The sequence below is a fragment of the Phyllobates terribilis genome, unplaced genomic scaffold (assembly GCF_046119375.1).
Source record: "Phyllobates terribilis strain yellow unplaced genomic scaffold, ASM4611937v1 Scaffold_5__5_contigs__length_657084704, whole genome shotgun sequence".
Classification (NCBI taxonomy): domain Eukaryota; kingdom Metazoa; phylum Chordata; class Amphibia; order Anura; family Dendrobatidae; genus Phyllobates; species Phyllobates terribilis.
Genome location: NW_027362765.1, coordinates 565,032,988 through 565,057,569, shown reverse-complemented (window position 1 = coordinate 565,057,569; position 24,582 = coordinate 565,032,988). Strand labels below are relative to the sequence as shown.

Genomic DNA, 24,582 nt, shown 5'->3' with positions numbered 1-24,582 from the left:
CATGTGTTAATTCATAGTTTTGATGCCTTCAGTGTGAATGTACAATTTTCATAGTCATGAAATGAAAATACAGAAAAATCTTTAAATGAGAAGGTGTGTCCAAACTTTTGGTCTGTACTGTATATATATATATATATATATATATATATATGTACAGTATATATATATATATATTTATATATATATATATATATATATACACAAATACTTCTCAAACTATTCTTAAGGACAAGATCAAAAATAAATCCATTTGATATGTAGATGAGAACAGATAGATAATTAAGAACACAGGAGAAAAATGAAACGAACGAAAGAAAGGATAGAATAAAGGAAAGAGAAAATAAGAAAGAAAGAATGGCAGAAAACTTAATATTCTTTCAAGTAATACAAAATTAATTTTACACTTCAGTGAATCTATGTACTGTTGCTAAGGGGCTAGGGACTAAACTGTTATAGTGTACCCTTTGAAAAGAGTATCCTTTCTCATCCGTATCTCCCACCTATATCAATTTATTACTTTCCTCCCCTGCCAGTATTCATATTGTCAGTAAGGATTCACTTTATAGATAACTGTTATTTCTGTGGGTGTCTTTATTCCATGCTAGAGTTATTTCTTTGCAATCAGAGCACAACATCCTGCTAGCTAAATACACATCTCGCTCTGCTGGGAATTAAAGGGAATCTGTCATCAGGTTTTTGCTACCTCGTCTGACAGCAGCATAATGTAGGAAAAGATCCTGATTCCACCTATGAAGTTTATTGGGTGCAGAGTTTTTAGAGGCAACATGTAGCAGAGCTGTAAAAGTTAACCCCGCCCACACCACAGCTTTATATGTACATTGTCTATTGACAGTAAGCTGCAAATCAGTTCTGGGGGTGTGGTCGGACCAAGGCTCATATGAGCTGTAGTCCAGCCAGTGATACTCTCCTCTGATAAAACACTCATTGCTTTGAAATAACCGCACATAACCTAATAAGTATCACGTCCCTGAAACCTGTGTTTCAGCCTCTACCTCATGCTTTCCTCAGATTACATAGCAAAAACCTTTACAAAGCAAAATATTCCCTTTAAACTTAGTAGAGACAACCCTGGAATGGATTGCATAGTTTGGTGATATATTTTTGCTGCTATGTCAAAATATACACCCAAAATCGATTTTACCAGTCCTCCAGTGCAAGTCTATACACAGTTCAGAATAGTTTGGTATAAATTTAGCCAACCCTGCCTTGTAAAAATCATACCACCTTCGTTGAATCTCCATAGTTATTTTTAAATATCCTGTACAAGCCAAGTATCTGCTTTCTGCCATTCCCCTTTATTAAACAGCTCTTTTCTGATCTCACTCCAACTTTTCTATATAAGATACCTTGCCTGTTGTTCGATTTATATATTAATGAGACCAATACTTATTTGTTCTTGGTTATTTACCATGTTTTGGACAACAATGAGCTACTTTTTCTATTTTACGTGTTATGTTCTTTTTATTCATCATACTCCTTAAGTAATAACAGCATCCTTCACTTCTGGAGATTATTTCTTTCTCAGCTCCTTAAACCGACACAACTGAATGATTAAAGGGAAACTGTCATCTGTTTACCCGCAGATGTAGGGTTAATTTGCAGGTATTTATTGTTACAATGCTGCTTGGTCACCTTACTGTAAATGTGGCTACTACGAGAAAATGAACCTATTTCCTATCGGGAGTCACCAGCTTTCAGCCGTAGGAGTGAGGATGGAGTGGCTAAAGTCACTGCTGTCACCACCGCTCACTATACCTGGAGCACTGCCTATAAGCATTGCATTGACAGGTCTCTGTGCACACACACTGCAGAGCCGGCAGTGACGAGCTCTGCGTGGTGACAATAGCCACTCTGTACTCCTCCCTCATTACTGAAAGTCGGTGGCTCCTGGGAGAAAATAAGTTTATTTTCTCCTGGTAGCTGTACTTTCAATAAGGCTGCTGGGCAGCATTGTAACTACTTTTACCCGCAGATTAATCTTACTTATATCGGCAGGTAAATAATGTTCTCAGAAGTGATATTTTCATCTTTAGCATAAATCTCCTAATCTTTGCATATGCTATAGTTCCCTTTTTGAGGAAGAAAAACCCAGAATAATATGATAGGAATACCTAACTGCCCAGAGTCGGACTGGGGCGTCAGAGGCCCACCAGTAGCATCAACTTCAGGGGCCCATTGTTTAGCTACAAGCAAATGGGATATTATCATCATCCACAGACTTCTATAGCAATGAACTGGGTAGATTGTTAAATGAATAAGATGCTGCCATTGTCTGTACATAGTGAATCAAGTGTATTGTGTCAAGCACTGCTCATATAAGAGGGTGGTGGCCCACTCCTGCATGGGGGCGCACCGGAGGATTCTCCTCTTCTCCTGTGGGCCAGTCCAAGCCTGTAAGTGCCCCATCTGTTGGTTCAGAGGTACTTTTCCTTGCCCTAGACAGTTTCAGACATTCAAATGATACATTAAAGACTGGCAAACATTTGATACACTATCAGAATGTTTAGGGACCTGCACCATTAACAAGGGCAGTAGTAGACATTTACACATTAATAGGGCAATTAAGATAACCAGGTGGTATCTCCACTGCACAAGGGCATGTGTTAATCAACAACAAAGGATACAGCAGTATTCAAAAGGATTGTTCCGGACATTGACATTGATGACCTATACATCCAGCACCCGGGTGATCAGCTGTTTCCTGCCCCGACAGCAGACGGAAGTGTTCAGTTTCATCCCTGTCAATGGTATAGTGGCGGCGGCCGGGTACTGTACTTATATGCAATGCTCAACCATGGTCAATCTACAGTTGACAGAGCTGTGCTGTGCAACTTCGCAACTGAGCACTTTTGCCTGTCTGCCGTCGGCACCAGGAACATGGATAGGCCATCATTGTAAACCACTTAACAGTCCAGAATATAACAATGGGGTGCTTGTGAATTAATTCCTTAATTTTTGCAAGAGATGACAGATCCATTTTCAAGCCTCTTAAAAGAATAATAGAGGAACAGCACAACACAGAACTCTGAGAAAGATGCTCCAGAATAGTTATTGACTTACATCTTGAATAGAGAAGTAGGAAGTGCTTATTATGATGACAGCTTCCCTCTAAGTAGACAGATCTTCTTTATATAGGCACTCAAGACAATAAGCCTAATCTATATTTTAAATACATTAGTGCTGCTTTTATGTCATAATTACGATGTACGTCAATGAAAACACTTCTTTATCAGAATGAATTTCTTTCTTCATGTTTCTTGTGGGATTGTATTAATGCACTACGCTCCATAATGAAGGCATGTGTCCAGATTTCCATACACTTCAAATAAATGAGATTTCAATGAAAATGGAATAAATAGATTCTTTTGACACTTGCATTTTATAATTGTGCACAGGAGCTTCTGATTTTAGAGAAGACACTCGACTGCCTCCAGATCAGCCACTTTTTAATAAATTAGAGCAAGAAATTATATTCCGCACTGAAGAAACAGTTTATTAGAACTTGACAAATGCACATTAGGCAAAACACATTTTATTTGAGAATTTGTGACTTGTCTCAGAAAGCGTGAAGTATAAGGCAATGCAAGACTCCCCGCATGCCACTGATATAATGAAACCAAGTGCTTTCACTGACGGGTACATTACATTATTATAGAGATATTGGCTGAAAAATTAAATCGACTTCTAATTATACATTCCACTTATGACTATACTTGAGATAGTGCTATCTATTAACCTTCTTGTTTTAGCTATTATCACCATTTTCTGTATTAGATTCTGTAGAGCTTGAATTTACTTGATAAATTATTAACAAAGTGATCTTCACATTTCTTCTTAAAGAAGTTTATGGAAAATCCCTGTCCTTGTGGCAGTTTGTGCTTTTCTCACCTTCCCAGGTCCAGCACTAAGTCTCCACATCCAGTGTCTGTTATTGCCTGCTGTGCTGACGTCACGTTGACAGTAGTGATGAGCGAGTATGTTTTGTTGACCTTTCACCAAATATGCTCGGGCGAGCACCGAGTGGTTACAGCTGCTCGGTGTTATGTTTGAATCACTCCCGTGTGCATGATTTGCAGCTGTTTGACAGCTTTAATACATGTGAGGAATGTGTAAGAAATAGACATTCCTCACATGTAATAAAGCTGTCAAACAGTCACAAATCATGCACACGGGAGTGATTCAAACATAACACCCAGCAGCTGTAACTACTCGGTGCTCGCCCGAGCATACTCGGCGAAAGGGTTAACAAAACATCTGCAGAAGAAAGATCATCTTCCAGCCAAACTAAGATGTCTACTTCTTTTCGTGGACAATGTTATACAATCCCTTTCTTACGGACACGCCCATCGCTTCAAACTCCAGATGAGGCACAAAAACAGCAGGTGCTTCTATGGATATCAAGTGCTCCTTCAAGTTGGCTCTCCTCCACCTCAACTTCAACATCACAAATACTCCAGTCCTCAGAGGTGTCACCTAAATCGCACTTGCTTCCTCACAGCTCCCAAGTCTCCAGCTGCCCGTCTGAGTATGGGATAACACAGATGGTTGAGTCTGCAGAGCTGTTTACTCATACTATAGCCTGGGAATCAGAGGTCTGCTCCAGAGCTTCTGTGAATCCAGACGAGGAAATCATCTGCACTGATGCCCAGAATGTTTATGAGTCGGATCCAGGCCCAGATGAAAAAGGTTCTGAGCATAATGTAGACCCTTGTTCCCAAACTGTAACTCCTGATGGTGGAGACAATCAGAAAGACGATGATGAGACTCAGATACCTGATTGGAGCGACAACTTGACTTTTCGGTCAGGGCAGGAAGAGGTTGGCTCTGAGGACAACGGGTGTGAGAACACACAGGGTGATGATGACGAGGTTGGAGATTCCACTTTCTGTGAACCCACAGTCAGCCAGTCGATGAGGTCAGCAGAGGAGGTGGAGGAGGATGCTATTGACGACGAGGTTAGGTTGCGCCTTCCTGGACAGAGACGGAGTACTGGAAGCACATCAACAACTGCATCCTCAACCACAACTCTGCCTCTGACCACAAGTCGTGGTGGCTCTTCAGGTCGCATGGGCTCTAAGCCTTGCATAGCCTGGGCATTTTTTGAGATCGATAAGGATGACCCAACTCATGTTATCTGTAACATTTGTCACCAAAAGCTAAGTAGAGGCCAAAAAATCCATAGTTTGAGTACTTCATGCATGAACCGTCACATGGATATGAAGCATAAGTTACAGTGGGAAGCTCACTGTGTTACAATGCGGCCTAGTGGGCCGGGCCAACCACCGTCTGTCCCATCTTGTGCATCCACAGCCTCTTCATCCTCTGTGACTGGGGGGACATCAGTCACACATGTTTTTTTACCTGCAACAGCCAGTGTGATTGGCAGATCGTCAGTTCATTTGGAAGTGGAAACACCTGCTGGTGTTGAGCGCTCTCCGACATCGAGAGCACCACCTTTGGATCAAGGCAACATAACATGTCCGCCTGCATCTTCCTCACAGACCCGCAGTTTGCCGGGGACACCCTACTCAACCCCATCTAAACACAACAGCCAGCCCTCGGTCCCTCAGATGTGGACAAGTAAAAGACCATTTCCTCCTAGCCATGATGATGTACAATACAAAGTTATATTGTGGTACCGTGTTAGCCAGAAAAATCGATGTAAATACTTTTATGCCAAAAATGACAGAAGTATTCTTGTGGTGATACCTTTATTGGCTAACCAGAAAAAATATATATATATATATGCAAGCTTTCAGAGCACAGAGGCTCCTTCTTCAGGCAAGATTTCAAATGAATTCATAAGACAAAAGGCACAGCATTTGAGAGATGTTACAAGACATTTGTTCATGAGGTGTAAGTTGTGATGCCTCCTACTGATAAGTTAGGGAGAGCTAATTAGTTTTTTTTTGTTGCAAAATGAGAGGCCTTGGTAATGTTTAATTATCTGGAGGTGTGAATTGTGTCCATGTAGTGACTCATAAAGCCAGGTGTTATATTTAGTCCTGTTGTCAGTGAATTGAAAATCCTTATAAATTTGAATTCCCAAATTTTTCTTTCTCTGTTGCCCTTGAAGTGACCTTTTAGTATTAAAAATTTTAGATCTTTCATACAGTGTCCCCGGCCAGAGAAATGTTTTCTCACAGGTGTATCCAGTTCATTCTTAATTGTGTGTCTGTGTAAATTCATTCTGGTTTGCAGCCTTTGCATAGTTTCTCCAATATAAACTCCTTCTGGGCACTTTGTACATTGTATCATGTACACCACATTGGAGGATGTACATGAAAAGACATCCATGATTTTGTAGTCCTGATTTGTGTTAGGTATGCAGACTGTATTTGATAGTAATATGTGGGTACAAGTTTTGCATTTTTTGTTTTTACATGGGAATGTGCCCGTCACTGATGGTGATGAGAGGACACTTCTGACAAGGAGATTCCTTAAGTTAGGGGGCAATTTGTAGGAGAGAAGTGGTAGTTCTGGGAATATTTCTTTCAGTTTGTGGTCTCTGTGGAATATGGGTTGGAGATCAGCACCAATTTTCCTTAGGATGTTCATGTGGGGGTTGTTTGTGACCACAAGAGGTACCCTGTTGTTGTTCTCCCTTTGTCTGTAATTCAGATCCTAGTCATGACAAAGCTAAGAGGTTGAATTTCACCATCTGCAAGCTCTTGGCTACAGAAATGCTGCCTTTCCGCCTGGTGGACACAGAGGATTTTCGAGACCTTATGTCCGTCGCAGTGCCCCAGTACCAGATGCCCAGTCGGCACTATTTCATAAAGAAAGCTGTGCCTGCGCTACACCAGCATGTTGCACACAACATCACCGCTTCTTTGAGAAACTCTGTGTGTGACAGGGTGCATTTCACCACAGACACTTGGACGAGTAGGCATGGACAGGGGCGTTACATATCGCTGACTGGGCACTGGGTAACTATGGTGACAGCAGGACAAGGGGCTGCTGTCCAAGTCTTGCCGTCCCCATGAGTTGTGCGTCAATCCTCTTTATCTCGAAGTTCCTCCACTGCTTCTGCCTCCTCAACCTCCTCTCGGTCTTCCACCTGCACCCAAAGTCTGTCTGGTCATGCCACAAGCTTTCTAACTGCGCAGAAGGAACTTACTATGCTGGCAGCAGGGCTCAACGGCATCAGGCGGTGCTTACTTTGAAATGTCTGGGAAATGTGAGTCACACAGCTGAGGAGTTGTGGTCAGCTCTGGAGACCCAGTTTCATGAATGGTTGTCTCCACTGGACCTGCAACCAGGGAAGGCCGTGTGCGACAATGCTGCAAACCTGGGTGCGGCCCTTCGCCGGGGCAATGTCACACACGTGCCTTGTATGGCTCACATGTTGAACCTGGTTGTCCAGCAATTTTTAGCCCACTATCCCGGAATAGATGGGCTTCTGCAGAGGGCACGGTCGCTGTGTGCTCACTTCCGCCGTTCGCATCCCGCAGCTCAATGACTTACATCTGTACAGAAGTCGTTGGGCCTGCCAGTTCACCGGCTGAAATGCGATGTGCCGACACGGTGGAATTCAACTCTGCACATGTTGCAGTGACTGTGGCAGCACCGACAAGCCCTGGTGCAATACTTTCTGACGTATAGCCTGGGCCAATGAGATCCAGAGGTGGGGCAAATCACGCTGCAGGAGTGGTCTCAGATCAGGGACCTATGAAGTTGATGCGCCCCCTGGGCCGTGGGGTACCCAGAGCCGGGCCGGTAGACGCTGGGGGTTGTAGTCACTGTGGCGGTGACCCGGTCTGTGACCCAGGGCGGTCAATCCAAGGGTAATTTTTATATATGGGATTTATAATGTCCGACTACGCCACCTGTGGAGTGCGGCCAAAGGGGCAATCTCCCCCGTCGTGCTGTGCATACTCAGTGAGGGGCTCAGTCCACCCCTAGATAGCTCCGGAGTACTTAGCAGGACCCCCTTCTGTGTGTCCTTTCTCTGGCCTTCTCCCTGCACCCCACACCCAGTGACACTTCTATCCGGTACCCTCGGGCCTTGGCGGGCAGCGTGTGTTCCGTCCCCTGGGTCCTATGTGGCTACCTTCTTAGTGAGACTGGTGTGGACTTTGGCCTGCAGTACATGAAATGCTGCAGCCTCCGGTTTCTAGTTGAGCCCTGCTGTTTCTCCACTAGTTGAGGGACCGGTTCCCCTTATCTGGCCTGACCCCTCTACCTCCTGGTAGCAGCGGGCGTATGGGTGGCCTTCTGCACGGCCCATACCCCTAGGGTCCCTTCGGTTCCTGGAGCCTTCCTGTTCCCACTCCTCTCTTCTCTCCTTCAGTCCTGGGCCTCCCAGGCTAGGCCCGCCTCTGGAGCAGAGCTCATGCAGAGCCTCTGCTTCTGTCACTTCTCCTCCTCTGACTGGCTTGCTCTTTCTAAGATGGCTTCCTATTTATACTCTCCCTGTCATGTGCTCCCCTAAGCTGCTTCCTCCACCCACACCCACTACATAGGACCCTCCCACCAGCTAGGGACCTGGGACTGTGCTCTTCCTTAGGAGCAATCTCGCCCTACCGCCACTGCGGTTATGTGTTGGATGCAGGTGTAAGGGTCCCGAGCCATACTCCTTACTTACCTGCGGGTGAGAAACCACACCTCTGGGTGAGATGCAGTACCTCTGTGGCGACAGAACCCTCAGGGGCACCACACACCCTTCTGCACAGTTTTGAAATGGCGACGAAGATGTTTAGTGCTGACGATGATGCCATTATCATCATGACTGGAGCACACGTTAAACAGAATTCAGAGTCAGGTGGAGGGACAAGAGGAGGTGGAGGAAGTAGAGGAGGAGTCGTATGCGGAAGGGATAACATCTCCAAGGTCCAGACGGTCGGCAGCACCAAGGTGGCAGGCATGGGAGGGTGGGGGAGACGGATTAACCAGGGAGCATGGTAGCAGCCAAACTGTTGAGGAAGGTGCAGGAGCCGAGGAAGAAGTGGAGGACGAACTGGCGATGGGCATGTAAGACTCATCAGATGAGGGAGACCTTGATCACATTTCTGTTGTGCGAGGTTGGGGGGAGAGGGCAGAGGAAGGAAGCATGATTCTTACCTCGCTACCAACACAACAAGGACTTGGTCCTCCTGGATATGCAAGACACATGACTGCCTTCTTACTGCACTACCTGCAACATGACCCTCGGATTGTCAGAATTCAAAGTAATCCCGACTACTGGGTTGCCACACTCTTAGATCCCCGGTACAAAAGGAAATTTGTCATAATAATTCCTGCCATAGAAAGGGATTCACGCATGCAGGAGTATCTGCAGAGGCTGTTGCAGAATCTTACATGTGCTTTTCCACAAAACACCAGTGGGGCACGTAGTGAATCTCACAGTTCTAACTTTCCAACCGTGGGACTGTCGAGTCTTCATCACTCAAACCGTAACAGTAACACAGTCATAGCTTCGATGTTCACTTGGAGATACTCCTGTACCATCCTCTCTAGGCGTTGTCTATTTGTCAGACTTCTTGTCTCCTGTGGCCTTGCAAAGGATTGTCTAAAAAAGTGGTGAAACGATTCCACAAAATTGCTGCTACCAGCAGATACTGTGTCACTGTACCCTTGCTCATTTTGGGCTTCCAATCTGGAAAAATGGCCGTAGCTCGCCACTCACGCCTTGGAGATCTTGTCATGCCCTGCAGCCAGCGTTCTCTCTGAACGTGTGTTCAGTGCTGCTGGTGGTGTGCTGACAGATAAGCGCACGCGGCTGTCCACTGAGAATGTAGACAGACTCGCGTTCATAAAGATGAACAAATCATAGATCCGCAAGGACTTTTCTACCACTGTGTCATCCTGGGGAGAATAAAAGCTTGAGGATTTGGTAAAATCACCTCACCAACCGTTTTAAGCAACTCTGGGGCAAGTGTCTGTGCTACAATTTTTGGAAAAAATGGAGACTCTTTTTGGAGTCCCCTTGCTGTGTTTTACGTGACGTTGGCATCGTCAATTCCAAGTGGGTTGAGCCGCTCCCCCCCCCTTTAACTGTAAGAAACTGCATACACTATGGCTTCAGGTAACACAGATGGTTGAGTCTGAAGAGCTGTTTACTCAGAGGTCTGCTCCAAAGCTTCAGTGTCTCCTAGTCAGCGTAGAATTTTTAACTGCATCTAGCTTAGGCAATACTTTGGGCGTAGTAGCCCAGCTGCGAAGCAAGCTGCACCGCCTGTGTATATAATAAGAATTTTTAAATGCATCTAGCCTAGGCAGACTGTGGGGACCACCAACCAAACCCAGACGCTCAGCCCCCCCTACCGCCCCCCTTTCCTTGACAATACAATAATGTAACTCTTACAACTGGATGGGTGAGGATCGGTCACAGCTTTATTAACTCTTTATACTCATTCCATTAGAAAGGCATATTATTTCTACAATAATTCAGCTTGTTGCAGCATGCCCTGGGTCTCCACACCGGCAAGTTGGCCAACAAGTGTAACTCTCCAACATGTCATTTCTATTTCCAGGCCACGGAGGATCCTGCGTACTCCTATGCAGGACTCTGACCCCCATCCATCACTCTTAACGCTTGTTCCACTCCGTCCTGGAGTCCTGACAGGAATATGTCCAGTCCAATATCCATTAAGTGAACACCGTCGGGCCGTATGAGGCCTGCTTTATCTCCCTCCAGTTGTCGGTGTTGTATCACTACACCGCCTCTGTCTCTTCTAAATTTTGCCATCCGAATATTTATTACCCGCCTTGTCCGTTCGATGGCCATGATGTCTCGCGCACCTTGCCATACCGCTATCGGCACAATCTCTGAAAATTCTCTGAAGTGCTCAGTGTCTAGTTTCATTATTGCCATTAGTTATGCGCCCTTGTGATGACCTAGGTCGTTTCCCCGGGCCTGTATAACTAAGATGACCGGACCTTTTGCCTCTCTCCCTACCTTGATTAACTCCATTAGTACCTGTGGCCATAGCAGGCCTCTAATACCTCTCCAGTTGAAATATGTGTTATGAAACTCTAATTTCCTCCCGCCTGGGCGGACTTTCGCCCTTTTTTCTGCCCAATATATATGCGAGTGGCCTATCACCCACACTGTTGGTTTAGCGTCACCTGTAAAAGAAACAAACCAGGTTTGGATAACAAGTCCGGTCTTATGTATCTCGCCAAACACGTGGATCACCATTTCCCTATCCTCTGAACTTCCGTTTCTGACAGACCTGCTCTTGCTGCTTCCGTGGCCGCGCTTATGCGGAATGAGTGTGTCCCGTAATCTTTGGGGTGGTTCCCTGCAGATGTTATGCATTTATTAAATATAGCTTGGAACTGGTATCTTGATAACGGCGTTCCATCAATGTGTGATAGGAAGATATTACTTTGTGATCTGATGGTTATATATGTTTTTACTATTGTTACCCGACTCAGTGTACCGTTTGTGGGTTGTAGAAGTACCCAAGTGCCCCAGCCTGCTGGAACCGTTTTCGATTGGCGTATGCGTAGACGTATTGCATTATTGCCTATGACTACGTCCTGGTGTAATAAGCCTCCACTGGTGGTAACTTTGGATTGAGGGACTAATTTGCTTATGCATAGTGCCCTGAAGAAGGCGATCGCAAATGCAGTAGACAGTAGTGTTGCTTCAAATTGTGAGTGTCATGTTAATGGTGTTAGGGATATGATGTGAGAAATCAGTTTTAGTGACACGGGACGAGACGTCTACACTCCTGACTTGGCAGACCCCTTTTCCACCCTTTTATGGATTGTCTGATGATGAATCTCTTTGTCACATCTCCCCAATTCAGTAGTTGGAAGTGAAATGCTACTCCAGTCAGACACCGCTGCGCTGACGCCCTTGATATGCCCCTCATCATTAGCTGGTGGAGAAATTCTATGGTGACTTGTAATCTGGCTTGTTCACATTGGTAAACCCATCTGCCTGCTACTAGTCTTGTCCACTCTTCCCATGCCTTACCGTATGCTTGCCACGTCGACGGGGCAACTGACGCTCTGATTAATGGCATCAACTATTCGCCACTAGATCCCATAGGGAGGGTGGGCAACTGTTGCCCGATGGGTGGGCGTTGGGGAGGAGCTCTGTGAAAATCTGCCAATTGAATTGTAATAAAGCGTTAGCAGCAGCTTTAGATCCCTCAGCATCGTGGCTAGCGCGGACCCATGCATTGTGTTTTAGGCGCAGGAATGCTAGCCGCCGTAGACGGGAGAGACAATGATGCCATCTTATTAATGCAGTGAGCTAGGCTGGTGTTTTTTGTTATGAAGCGTATATTTTTGTTAGCCAGGAGCGTGCACCATATTTCTATTGCTACCACTATTGGGAAAAAAAAAAAATTTTCCAGGCTAGATGCAGATAAAAATTATTATTAATTTCAAAGCTGGTGGAGCTTTGTATAGATGGCCTAATACAATGAGTACCACACACTGCTACTATGCCCAAAATTATTTTCCAGGCAAGATGCAGCTAAAAATTATTAGTAATTTGAAAGCTGGTGGAGCTTAGTATAGATGGCCTAATAGAATGAGTACCACACACAGCTAATATGCCCAAAATTAGTTTACAGGCAAGATGCAGCTAAAAATTATTTTGAATTTGCAACCTGGTGGTGGTTAGTATAGATGGACTAATAGAACAAGTCCCACACTCTGCTACAAGCCCAAGCCCAAATATTTTTTCAGAGCTAGATGCAGATAAAAATTATTTTGAATTTGCAACCTGGTGGAGGTTAGTATAGATGGACTAATAGAACAAGTCCCACACACTGCTACAATCCCAAGCCCAAATATTTTTTCAGAGCTAGATGCAGATAAAAATTATTTTGAATTTTCAACCTGGCGGAGGTTAGTATAGATGGACTAATAGAACAAGTCCCACACACTGCTACAAGCCCAAGCTCAAATATTTTTTCAGAGCTGGATGCAGATAAAAATTATTTTGAATTTTTACCTGGTGGAGGTTAGTATAGATGGACTAATAGAACAAGTCCCATACACTGCTACAAGCCGAAGCCCAAATATTTATTCATAGCTAGATGCAGATAAAAATTATTTTGAATTTGCAACCTGGTGGAGGTTAGTATAGATGGACTAATAGAACAAGTCCCATACACTGCTACAAGCCCAAGCCCAAATAATTTTTTCAGAGCTAGATGCAAATAAAAATTATTTTGAATTTGCAACCTAGTGCAGGTTAATATAGATGGACTAATAGAACAAGTCCCACACACTGCTACAAGCCGAAGCCCAAATATTTTTTCAGAGATAGATGCAGATAAAAATTATTTTGAATTTGCAACCTGGTGGAGGTTAGTTTAGATGGACTAATAAAACAAGTCCCACACACTGCTACAAGCCCAAGCCCAAATATTTTTTCAGAGCTAGATGCAGATAAAAATTATTTTGAATTTGCAACCTGGTGGAGGTTAGTATAGATGGACTAATAGAACAAGTCCCACACTCTGCTACAAGCCGAAATATTTTTTCAGAGCTAGATGCAGATAAAAATTATATTGAATTTGCAACCTGGTAGAGGTTAGTATAGATGGACTAATAGAATGATGATATGCCCAAAAGGTTTTACTTCACTAGGTGCAGTAAAAAAATTGGTATTCTAAACACATGTGGTGTAGCTTGCAATACAGATAGGCTACTCCACTGACTAACACACACTGCAAGAGGCCAAAAAGGATTTGCTTTGCTAGATTTAGCCAAATGCTGTGAAAAAAACTTGCACAGCACTGGCACAGACCTGCCTGGCAAAAAGTGATAGGAACTGATGTAACCTAGCCCTGAAAAGGACTGCAATTACAATTAGTCTTTACTCCCAACCTATCGATTTAAGAGCACAAACCTGCCTGATAAAAGTGATAGGAACTGATGTAACCTAGCCCTGAAAAGGACTGCAATTACAATTAGTCTTTAATCCCAACCTATCTATTTAAGAGCACAGACCTGCCTGATGAAGGTCGTAGGCAATGATGTATCCTAGTCCTTAAAAGGACTGCAATCACAACTATTCCCTACTCCCAAGCTACCTGTAAATTTGTGCGAAAATTGGCTTGAAATTAACAAAGTATAGCGCACACAGCAACAGCGGTGCCGTCTAACACGCAGCTGCAGCAGTGAGAGAATGGTGGCGACGGGGAAAATGGCTGGGTCTTATAGGGCAAGGACATGTGACATACATTGCCAAAGACACATGCCCTTGCTTGTGTGAAAAAAAGCAGTTCGCTCCGTGTGTGCACTGCTAATAGGCTGACAGATTGCACCTCCCCACTGTAAATGCGGGAACGAGAAAAAAAAATGGAGATCTTCATTATTTCTGCAGAGATCCATCCCTTGCCCCCCCCACCCCCCCGCTGTACACTCAAACTGCGTATTAACATTAATTTTCAGCATTACTGAGAAAAAATCCACTTATGACTTTGGTGCACGAACAGTTATCGAACATAACCTCGAACAGCCGAATTTTTTTCAAATCGTTCGTGTTCGCTGAACGGCTCGAACACCGCCCAAAACAGCTCGAATTTGAGATTGGCGAACAGTTCGCTTCGAACACCGCTCATCTCTAGTCATAAAAGTTGAGGATATCCTGAAAATCCGTGATTTTCACTATACATAGTAGTACTAATTCACTGACATGTATGGTACAATGATCAGAAGATCAGAGCTTCAAATCCCCTAAGGAATTAATTAAATAAAGTAGAAAGTAAAAAAAAAGTTTTCAAAAATATAGCAAAAATAAAATAATAAATACAAAAGTTCAAGACACATGCCAATCCACAGGAGCACACCCGACATGCATTTCACTTAAACTTTGTCCAGAGCTCTTTATCCTTTTTCTGTCTGCTGGGATGTCCATGGCTTATATTGACTCTCTAGCTATTCCTCCTAAGTTTGTTCATAGTATGACATTACATTTGACAATTTAGCCTATACTCTGATGATTTGTCTTCTAACTTTGATACATGTGGAGTGTTATTTATGCCTTCCTTTTAACAGACAGTTGGATTTTGCCATATATGTACAGTGGGGAAAATAAGTATTTGATACACTGACAATTTTGCAAGTTTTCCCACCTACAAAGAACGGAAAGGTCTGTAATTTTTATCATATGTACATTTCAACTGTGAGAGACAGAATCTAAAAAAAAACAAGAAAATCACAGTGTATGATTTTTAAATAATTTAATTGCATTCTATTGCACAAAATAAATATTTGATCACCTATCAACCAGCAAGAATTCTGGCTCTCACAGACCTGTTAGTTTTTCTTTAAGAAGCCCTCCCACTCTGCACTCTATAGCTTTATTAATTGCACCTGTTTGAACTCGTTACCTGTATAAAAGACACCTGTCCACACACACAATCAATTACACTGTAATGTCTTCACCATGGCCAAGACCAAAGAGCTGTCTAAGGACACTAGGGACAAAATTGTAGACCTGCACAAGGCTGGGATGGGCTACAGGACAATACGCAAGCAGCTTGATGAGAAGGCAACAACTGTTGGCATAATTATTAGAAAATGTAAGAAGCATGAGATGATTGTTAATCTTCCTCGGTCTGGGGCTCCATGCAATATCTTGCCTTGTGGGGTAAGAATAATTCAGAGAAAGGTCAGGAATTAGCCCAGAACTACACAGGAGGACCTTGTCAATGACCTGAAGAGAGCTGGGACCACAGTCTCAAACATTACTATTAGTAACACACAACGCCGTCATGGATTAAAATCTTGCAGGGCACGCAAGGTCCCCCTGCTCATGCCAGCACATGTCCAGGCCAGTTTGAAGTTCGCCAATGACCATCTGGATGATCCTGATCCAGAGGAGGCATGGGAGAAGGTTATGTGGTCAGATAAGACCAAAATAGAACTTTTTGGTATCAACTACACTTGCCGTGTTTGGAGGAAGAAGAAAGATGAGTATAATTCCAAGAACACTGTCCCAACCACGTAGCATGGTGTAGGAAACATCATACTTTGGGGGTGCTTTTCTGTAAAGGGGACAGGATAACTGCACTGTATTGAAGGAGTATGGATGGGGTCATATATCGTGAGATTTTGGCCAACAACCTCTTTCCCTCAGTAAGAGCATTGAAGATGGGTCAAGGCTGAGTATTCTAGGATGACAATGACCCAAACACACAGCCAGGGCAACTAAATAATGACTCCGAAAGAAACATTCAAGGTCCTGGAGTGGCCTAGCCAGTCTCCAGATCTGAACCCAAAAGAAAATCTTTAGAGGGAGCTGAACCCCAGCGTTGCCCAGTGACATCCCCGAAACCTCAAAAATCTGGAGAAGATATGTATGGAGGAGTGAGCCAAAATCCCTGTTGCAGTATGTGCAAACTTGGTCAGGAACTACAGGAAACGTCTGACCTCTGTAATTGCAAACAAAGGTTTCTGGACCAAATGTTAAGTTCTGTTTTTCTATTGTATAAAATACTAATTTGATGCAGTAAAATGCAAATTAATTATTTAAAAATCATACAATGTGATTTTCTGGATTTGTTTTAAGATTCTGTCTCTTACAGTTGAAGTGTACCTACGATAAAAATTACAGACCTCTCCATTCTTTGTAGGTGGGAAAGATTGGCAGTAAATCAAATACTTATTTTCCCCACTGTATGTATACTAGGTACTTTGCTATTAGGGTTTGATATAGTTTTTTCATTTATTTTCTTTATATTTATATGCAAACAGAGGTACATTCATCAGGAATGTATTGCTTTAATATTTTTAATATAAAATATATATATTTAATATAAAAATATACACAGCTAAGTTCCATTTCTTTTCACATTATTATATTCAAGTTGTTTAAATATTTGTTTTATTTTATTTTCTGTACTTCAATATGGAGGCAACCATCTTGCTTGGGCTTTTACAGTTCCAGTTATTTGCTTTACAGAAGACAATTAGATTTAAAGGTAAATTCACACATAATAATAATAATAATAATAATAATAATAATAATAATAATAATAATAATAACATTCAGGATTTGGAGCAGATTTGTGGTGCAGATACGACAGTGCAAATTTACAGCAATATATATTACAATACAATTAATTAGAATTTTCAAAAACCTACTTACATGTTGAAATGAAAGCGTAGTGAAAATTTGAAATCTCCAGCATCCTTATTCTTGTGTGTATTTTCAATGCAGATTTCACCCTCTCCGTTGCTTTGTAATGGAATAGGGAGAAAACTGCAACCAAAATTTGCAATAAAATCCAGAAATATCATATGTAGATTCTGCAACAATATATGCAGCTGTCGCAAAATAAATGCCCTTCACCATTTCACACACTGTTGAATATTCAGAGTGGGTCAATGTTATCAGTTGCTGCCAAGCACACTTTCCCACGATGCCTTGTAACTTTTACAGCACATGTCCTAGCACAGCCAATCAGGGTATCACAGCCAGTATATAAAAGATGGAGGTCGGCCAAGCAACTCCATTTTAGGATTTTATAGTGTAGGGATAGTGTTACGGATCCCGGTGGTGGAACCTCTGTGCTGAGATTCAAGGAGGGACCAGAGGGGCATAAATAAGTGCCAACTCGGACCGACCCTGGCCACACGGCGGCTTAATTGACTCTGTGAATCAGGGAGGGACCACGCAGGTGGACCGGGTGCCACTCTGGGACCGACCTTGTGTGAGAGCAGGCGACTCCCACGGGTCAGATGGCAGAAGCTGACCAGTACAACGGATGAGCATGGCAGGTAGCTTGATGGGTGATCCGGGTAGGCAGGCAGACTCGGCAGGTAGCCAGACAGGTGATCCAGGTAGGCAAGCAGGCTGACATGGCAGGTGGCCTGACAGGTGATCCGGGTAGACAGGCAGGTGGACATGGCAGGTGGCCTGACAGGTGATCCAGGTAGACAGGCAGGCAGGAACGGCTGACAGACAGGCTGGCGGGCACGGCTGATAGACTGGCTGGCGGGCATGGCTGATAGACAGGCGGGCGGGCATGTATGATAGACAGGCTGGCGGGCACGGCTAACAGACAGGCTGGCAGGTACTGGAACCTGAGGGCTGAGGAGAGTGTTAGCACACAAACAACAACCTTGCACAGGCATCTCCATTTTGGAGGAGATGCTTTATATTGGAGTGGTCCTCCGGACATTGGCTGGGGACTCTTTAGGATGTCACGCACAGCCCCTTTAAGAGGGAGGAAGCGCACGCCCTAAGCACAGTTCCCAGGAAGCTGCACGCAGTGTGTGCACCAGCAGCAGCAGAAGCAGGGGAGCTGGAGGACACCGGACCGGGACGGCGGCAGTGAGGGGAACGGCGTTTCTGCCCGGCAGGAGGCAGAGACGCCGACGCTCGAGATAGGAAGTCATAGCAAATACTGAAGAACATTGAAAATGGGAGTGGTAGTCTAAGTCTGTGAACTGTGAATAATAATCCAAAAACTCCAGTGATAGAGAAGTGTTGTACTTCAGCGTGACTATGAAATAATTCTTTATTCTTCACATTATGCAAACAGGGAGGGTATTTAAATACCCCTCTGTCCTAATTACCAAGGTATATTTGTAAAAGAAAGTGTGCTTCCTGCCTTGTTTATGTATATAGGCGTATATATACAGTTGAAACCATAAGTTTACATACACTATATAAAAAGACACATATGCTGTTTTTCTCAGTATCTGACATGAAATCAGAATAAACCTTTCCCATTTTAGGCCAATTTGGATTACCATAATTTTTAATATTTGCCAAATGCCAGAATAATGACACTTAGAGAATGTTATAATGCATTTTTATTACTTACTGCAAAGTCAAAAGGTTACATATATTTCATTAGTATTTCGTTCCATAACTCTTACACTGAATGACTTGGGTCAAATGTTTGGGATATACTTCCACAAGCTTCTCACAATAGTTGGTCGGAATTTGTGCCCATTCCTCCTGACAAAACTGGTGTAACTGAGCCAGTTTTGTAGGTTGCCTTGCTCGCACCTGCCTTTTCAGCTTTGCCCATAAATTTTCAATAGGACTGAGATCAGGGCTTTGTGATGACCACTCGAAAACATTGACTTTGTTATCCTTAAGCCACTTTGTTACCAGTTTGACTGTATGCTTCGGGTCATTGTGCATTTGGAAGACCCATTTCCGCCCAAGCTATAACTTCCTGGCTGATGTCTTGAGATGTTGCTTCAGTATTGCCACATAATCTTATTTTCTCGTGATGCCATCTATTTTGTAATGTGCACCAGTCCCTCCTGCAGCAAAACAACCCCACAACATGATACTACCATCCCTGTGTTTCACAGTTGGGATGGTGTTCTTAGGCTTCCAAGCTTCTCCCTTTTTCATTCAAACATAACAATGGTCATTATGCCCAAAAAGTTAAATTTTAGTTTCATCAGGCCACAGGACATGTATCCAAAAAAATAAAGTCTTTAATTCTGTGTGCATTTGCAAACATTAATCTAGCTTTTTATGTTTCTTTTGGAGTAATGGATTCTTGCTGGAAAAGTGGCCTTTCAGCCCATGTTGATACAGTGCTCGTTTCACTGTGGTGATTGACACAGTCTTGCCCTCTTCCGCCATCATCCTCACAAGGTCTTTTGCTTTTGTCCTTTGGTTGGTATGCATGTCGGATAAAAACACGTTCATCTCTGGGAGACAGAACCTGTCTCCATCTTAAGCGATATGATGGCTGGACATTCCCATCTTGTTTGTAGTTGCATAAAATTGTTTACACAGATGAACAAAGCACCTTCAGGTATCTTGAAATTGTACCCAAGACTTGTGCAAGTCCACAATTCTCTTCCTGATATCTTGGCTGATTTATTTAGACTTTCCCATGATGCTACACAAAAAAGCAGTGTATTTCAGGTGTGCATTAAAATACATCCACAGGTGTGTCTTTAATTAACTCAGATGTTGCCAAAAAAACTATCAGAAGCTTCCAAACACATGACATCATCATATGGGCAGTCCAGAATTGTTTAAAGGCATAGTAATCTTAGTGTATGTAAACTTTTGACTTTGCAGTAAGTAATAAAAATGCCTTAAAACATTCTCCCTCTCTCCCTCTCATTATTTGGCAAATATTGAAAATTATGGTAATCCTAATTGACCTAAAACGGGAAAGGTTTATTCTGATTTCACGTCAGATATTGAGAAAAACATGCATTTGTGTCTTTTTTTATAGTGTATGTAAACTTCTGGTTTCAACTATATATATATATATATATATGTTGAAGTGACTTGGACATTAACACAACTGTGTTTTCATTACATACTGTAGCTCAGAAGAGGTATCTTTTCCAGAAGTTTTGCTGTATTGAGTCATATTGAATTTTTGGGAGAAATCTGGTGAAGCTGGTGAATTTGACTTTCAAATTCTTCACTCATCTCTAGACATCAATCATTACAATCATGCACACTGATATTAATGATGTGACTCTTGCCGCTGTTCTTAGTGTACGCATCATATGCTGATTGGTTCATATTTGACAGCACGCAGTTAGGGCTCAATAGAGAATATGAAAACAGCAACATATTTTAGTTATATTTTATGTACTGTATTATTTGTATTTAAAGGAAATGTATCATCAAAAAATGAAAAAAATGATCTTTTGTTAAGATTATGTTTTAGTGTTAGATATATTATTCTAAATATTTAGCAATGTTTCTTTTTTCATATCATAATAATTTTTTAAGGTAAATCTTGCAAAATTTACACTGGTTAATGGGGCTATTTTAGACTCATACTGCTTGTTCTTTACAGAAGAGTTTTCAAAAGTGTCTTTATCATCACGCAGCTGATAACACAGGATCCACCAATCACAATAGGTGAAGTCACAGCTCACCTTGCTTCCCCTACCTTCAGAATAACTTTTGAACACGCTCATTATATACTTCAGTGCAACACATAGAACAGGAAGTAAGAGTCTAGAATGGCCCCAGTGGCCAGTGTGAAAATTGCAAGATTTATATGTCATAATTTTAATACTGATCGTGATATGAAAAAAAAAAAAAACACATTAGCATTTTTTATAAATTTAACAAAAAAACATAATTTATTTCCTGATTTTAACTACAGGATCTAAATAAAATATGTTACTTTGACGTTTCTCTTATGCCATACAATGCAAAAGATTTGACCAAGGATTGAGAAGAAGTGTGACCATATTTATTGTATTTCTCTTTCAGCGTGTGACTTGATGACCCAGGGGATTTTAGCCTTAGTGACTTCTACTGGTTGTGCCTCAGCAAATGCACTTCAATCATTAACAGATGCCATGCACATCCCTCATATCTACATACAACGCAACACTGCTGGATCACCAAGAACCGTGTGTCAACTTAACCCCAGTCTGGATGGAGAAGAATACACATTGGCTGCTAGACCACCTGTTCGCCTCAATGATGTCATGTTGAAATTAGTAACAGAACTCCGATGGCAGAAGTTCATAGTGTTTTATGACAGCGATTACGGTAAGTAATCAGTGATTTATTTATTTACTTTTTAAAAGGGCTTGAGAAAACCCTCAGCAAAATTGTTAAATAAGTTAAAAAAACTTTAAACCGTCACTCTCGATGCTATGTTTTTGACTATATTTTTATATATACTGTATGTTGCAATTACTTAGCATATTTGGATTACATTTGGAAAAGATTACAATTTCCATGAAATGTAACATGGAGGATTCTACGGTGTCTTAACCCCTTCAAGAAAGCTTCCATTTTTGCTTTTTCATTTTCCCTCCCCTTTTTCCCAGAGCCATAAGTATTTTATTTTTCTGTCTACATAGACATATGAGAGCTTTTCTTTTTTTGTGCGGGACAGGTTGAACTTTTGAATGCCACCATTCATTTTATCACGTAATGTCCTGGAAAATCAGAAAAAAAATCCAAATTGGGAGAAAGACACAATTTTAACATTGTTTTTTGGGAATATTTTTTTGCAGTGTACATATTGTGGTAAAAAGGATCTTGCGATGTGATTTTGATCATCAGTACAATTACAGTGATACCAATCATGTTCAGTTTTTATTGTTTTTGTGGTGAAAAAAAAAAATAAGTTTACGAAAAAAGTGTTTGGGTTGTGTCGCCATTTTCCGAGACCCATACCGTTTTCAGATGTCGCTCGATGGAGCTCTGTGACTGTTCATTTTTTGCAGGGCAAGACATCTATTTTTTATTCCATTTTGGCATAGATGTGACGTTTTGATCACTTGTTATAGCACTTTTTGTGAAATTGCAGCAATCAAAAAATGTAATTTTTTTTTTTACAGTGTTTACCATTCGGATTAATTATTTTTATATTTTAATAGATCGGACTTTTCTTAATGCGGCAAGACCAAATATGTGTATTTCTTATATTTTTTATTATCTTTATTTTTAATGGGAGAAAAGGGCGGGACTTTTACATTTTTTTGATTTTGTTTGATTTTTTAAAACTGTTTTTTTTATTTTTCACTGTTCTTATTAGTCCTCTTAGAGGGATTGAAGCTAGGATCATCTGATCGCTTGTGCTATGTACAACAATACCACAGCATAGCTGAATATATAGCAGATATCACGGTCTCTTATGAAGCCCGGCCACATGCTGGATTTCAAGGGAGCTCTGTAATGACACACCCCCTGCTGTCACAGCAACCCATTGGCAATCCGTGATCATGTCACAGGCATGCTGAATGGGGAATGAAATGATACGCCCTATGTCGGCACATGCTAAATGCCGCTATGAGAGATTGACAATGGCATTTAACAGATTAACAATCGCAAGCAGAGGTACGTTCCACAGGCAATTGTTAGAAGCAGGTTGTGGATGTATTACGCAAACATTATTTGCTGAGTATGGGGCGAGCTCACCCCGTGAATCTACTCCATACGCCTGCTTCCAGCTGTAAGGTGCATGTCATGAAGTGGTTAAAGGAAACCTGTCACCTATTAAAATATAGGGTCAATAAGCATGCTAATGGCATTCTGCCTGATGACCACATTGACAGCCGCGCTACCGGGGGGAACTTTATTCGTTTGGCTTCCAGTCACAGGGGTGGCACCCTTATGATTTCAGTCACCGTTCTGTGTATAGAAAGTGGCGGCTGTAACCACGCGCCCGACACTGAATGACAGCTTGCTCATCATTAGGGTCAGCAGTCATTCAGTGCCGGGGGTAAGATTATAGCCGCCGCTCTCCATATATGGAGCGGTTTTCAAAACCATGCTACCCATGTGACTGAACGACAAACGCTTAATAAAATTAATTTGCTCCAGGCAGCGGGGCTCTAAGTGCGGGCGCCAAGCACGTTCAGAACACTATTAGACCGCAGTTTAGCCTATACTGATTAATAGCGATTTTTCACATGACAGATTCCCTTTAAATAGTGGTTAAAGGTTAATTACTTTGAAATCAATTTACAGTATGTCTTTAAAATGGCTATACCCTAACAGAACTTGTGAACATTACAGAAGACAGTCCACTGCTCAGGACCCTTCTATTTCAGTTTTAGGCTAAAATGAATGAATTTTTCACAAATCTTGCAAAAAAAGTTTGTATAAAATTTGCAAATATTACTCTTTCCAATGCAGAGGATAAAAGCTATGTTAAATTTGCAGCAAATTTGTAACTCATGACAAAGATTCAACACAGAGTTTTAATTCTTGATGTTCATCTTGTGTGGACATACAAGGCCAACTTCCCATGAACATGAGAACTGAACTGCAAGGAATCTTCTGCTTCATGGATGTGATAAGGACCTATCTGTCATTTAAAGTAGCAGTGTCTAATCTGAAAAAAATGAGACTTTTGCATTTTGCTTGTTTTTTCTGATGCACTATGAATACCTGCATGTGAGGCCACAGAGTCAGGTCTTGATCAAATGCAATTTTGAAGTTAAAATCAGATGTGGATTATAAAGGGAAAGAAATGATTAAGGACAGATACTGCTCCTTTTTTAATGCCTTCCTGGATGTGTCTAGAACACCTGTCTCAAAAACCTGAACAAAAACTGACTCTTTATATAACTGTAAGTAAACTGGTGTGGGTTCACATCAGTTGATAGTAACAAGACAGGAATCTGAAAATCATTTGCTGTTGTTTATTGGTCAACACTTTTCGAAGTTTCAGACTTCTTCATCAGGACAAAACCACAGTTGATTACAATGGTTTTGTCCTGATGAAGAAGTTTGAAGCTTTGAAACGCATTGACCAAAAAAACGAGCTATTGATTTTCGGATTCCTGTCTTCTTATCGTCAAATGACGGCAGTGAAGATGACACCACACCATACCAGCACCTTTGATTCCTTTCTCCTGTGTCTGCAGCAGCCTAAGCCTCTTCCAGTGGTTATGTGCACACAACCCTATCAGGTGATAATGCTAATGCGTACTCCTCCCCACACTATCTACCAAAACAAGACCCTATTGCACTTTTTGTCCCTTCCCAGTTTAATTATTTTCTGTAACGGTAAGTACATTTCTTTGAGTCTATTATTCCATTAACAGCCAATTTACTTTAAGTGGGCCATAAAAGCTCTTAATGAAGATGGTTTCACACATCTGTGAAACATGGAACGCTCTCGTATAGTCATATATGAAGCAAGTCGTGAGACCATGAAGCTG

General features: G+C 42.1%; 1 protein-coding gene across 2 annotated transcripts in view; it reads left to right on the top strand.

Moving 5' to 3' along the window:
- GRID1 (glutamate ionotropic receptor delta type subunit 1) overlaps positions 1-24,582 on the top strand; it is a 1,896,881-nt gene that overhangs the window by 439,317 nt on the left and 1,432,982 nt on the right. For both annotated transcript variants that reach the window (XM_073685862.1, XM_073685863.1), the window contains exon 3: positions 21,167-21,451. In XM_073685862.1, coding sequence (XP_073541963.1) covers positions 21,167-21,451 — 285 coding nt within the window. The remainder of the gene's footprint in view (positions 1-21,166; positions 21,452-24,582) is intronic.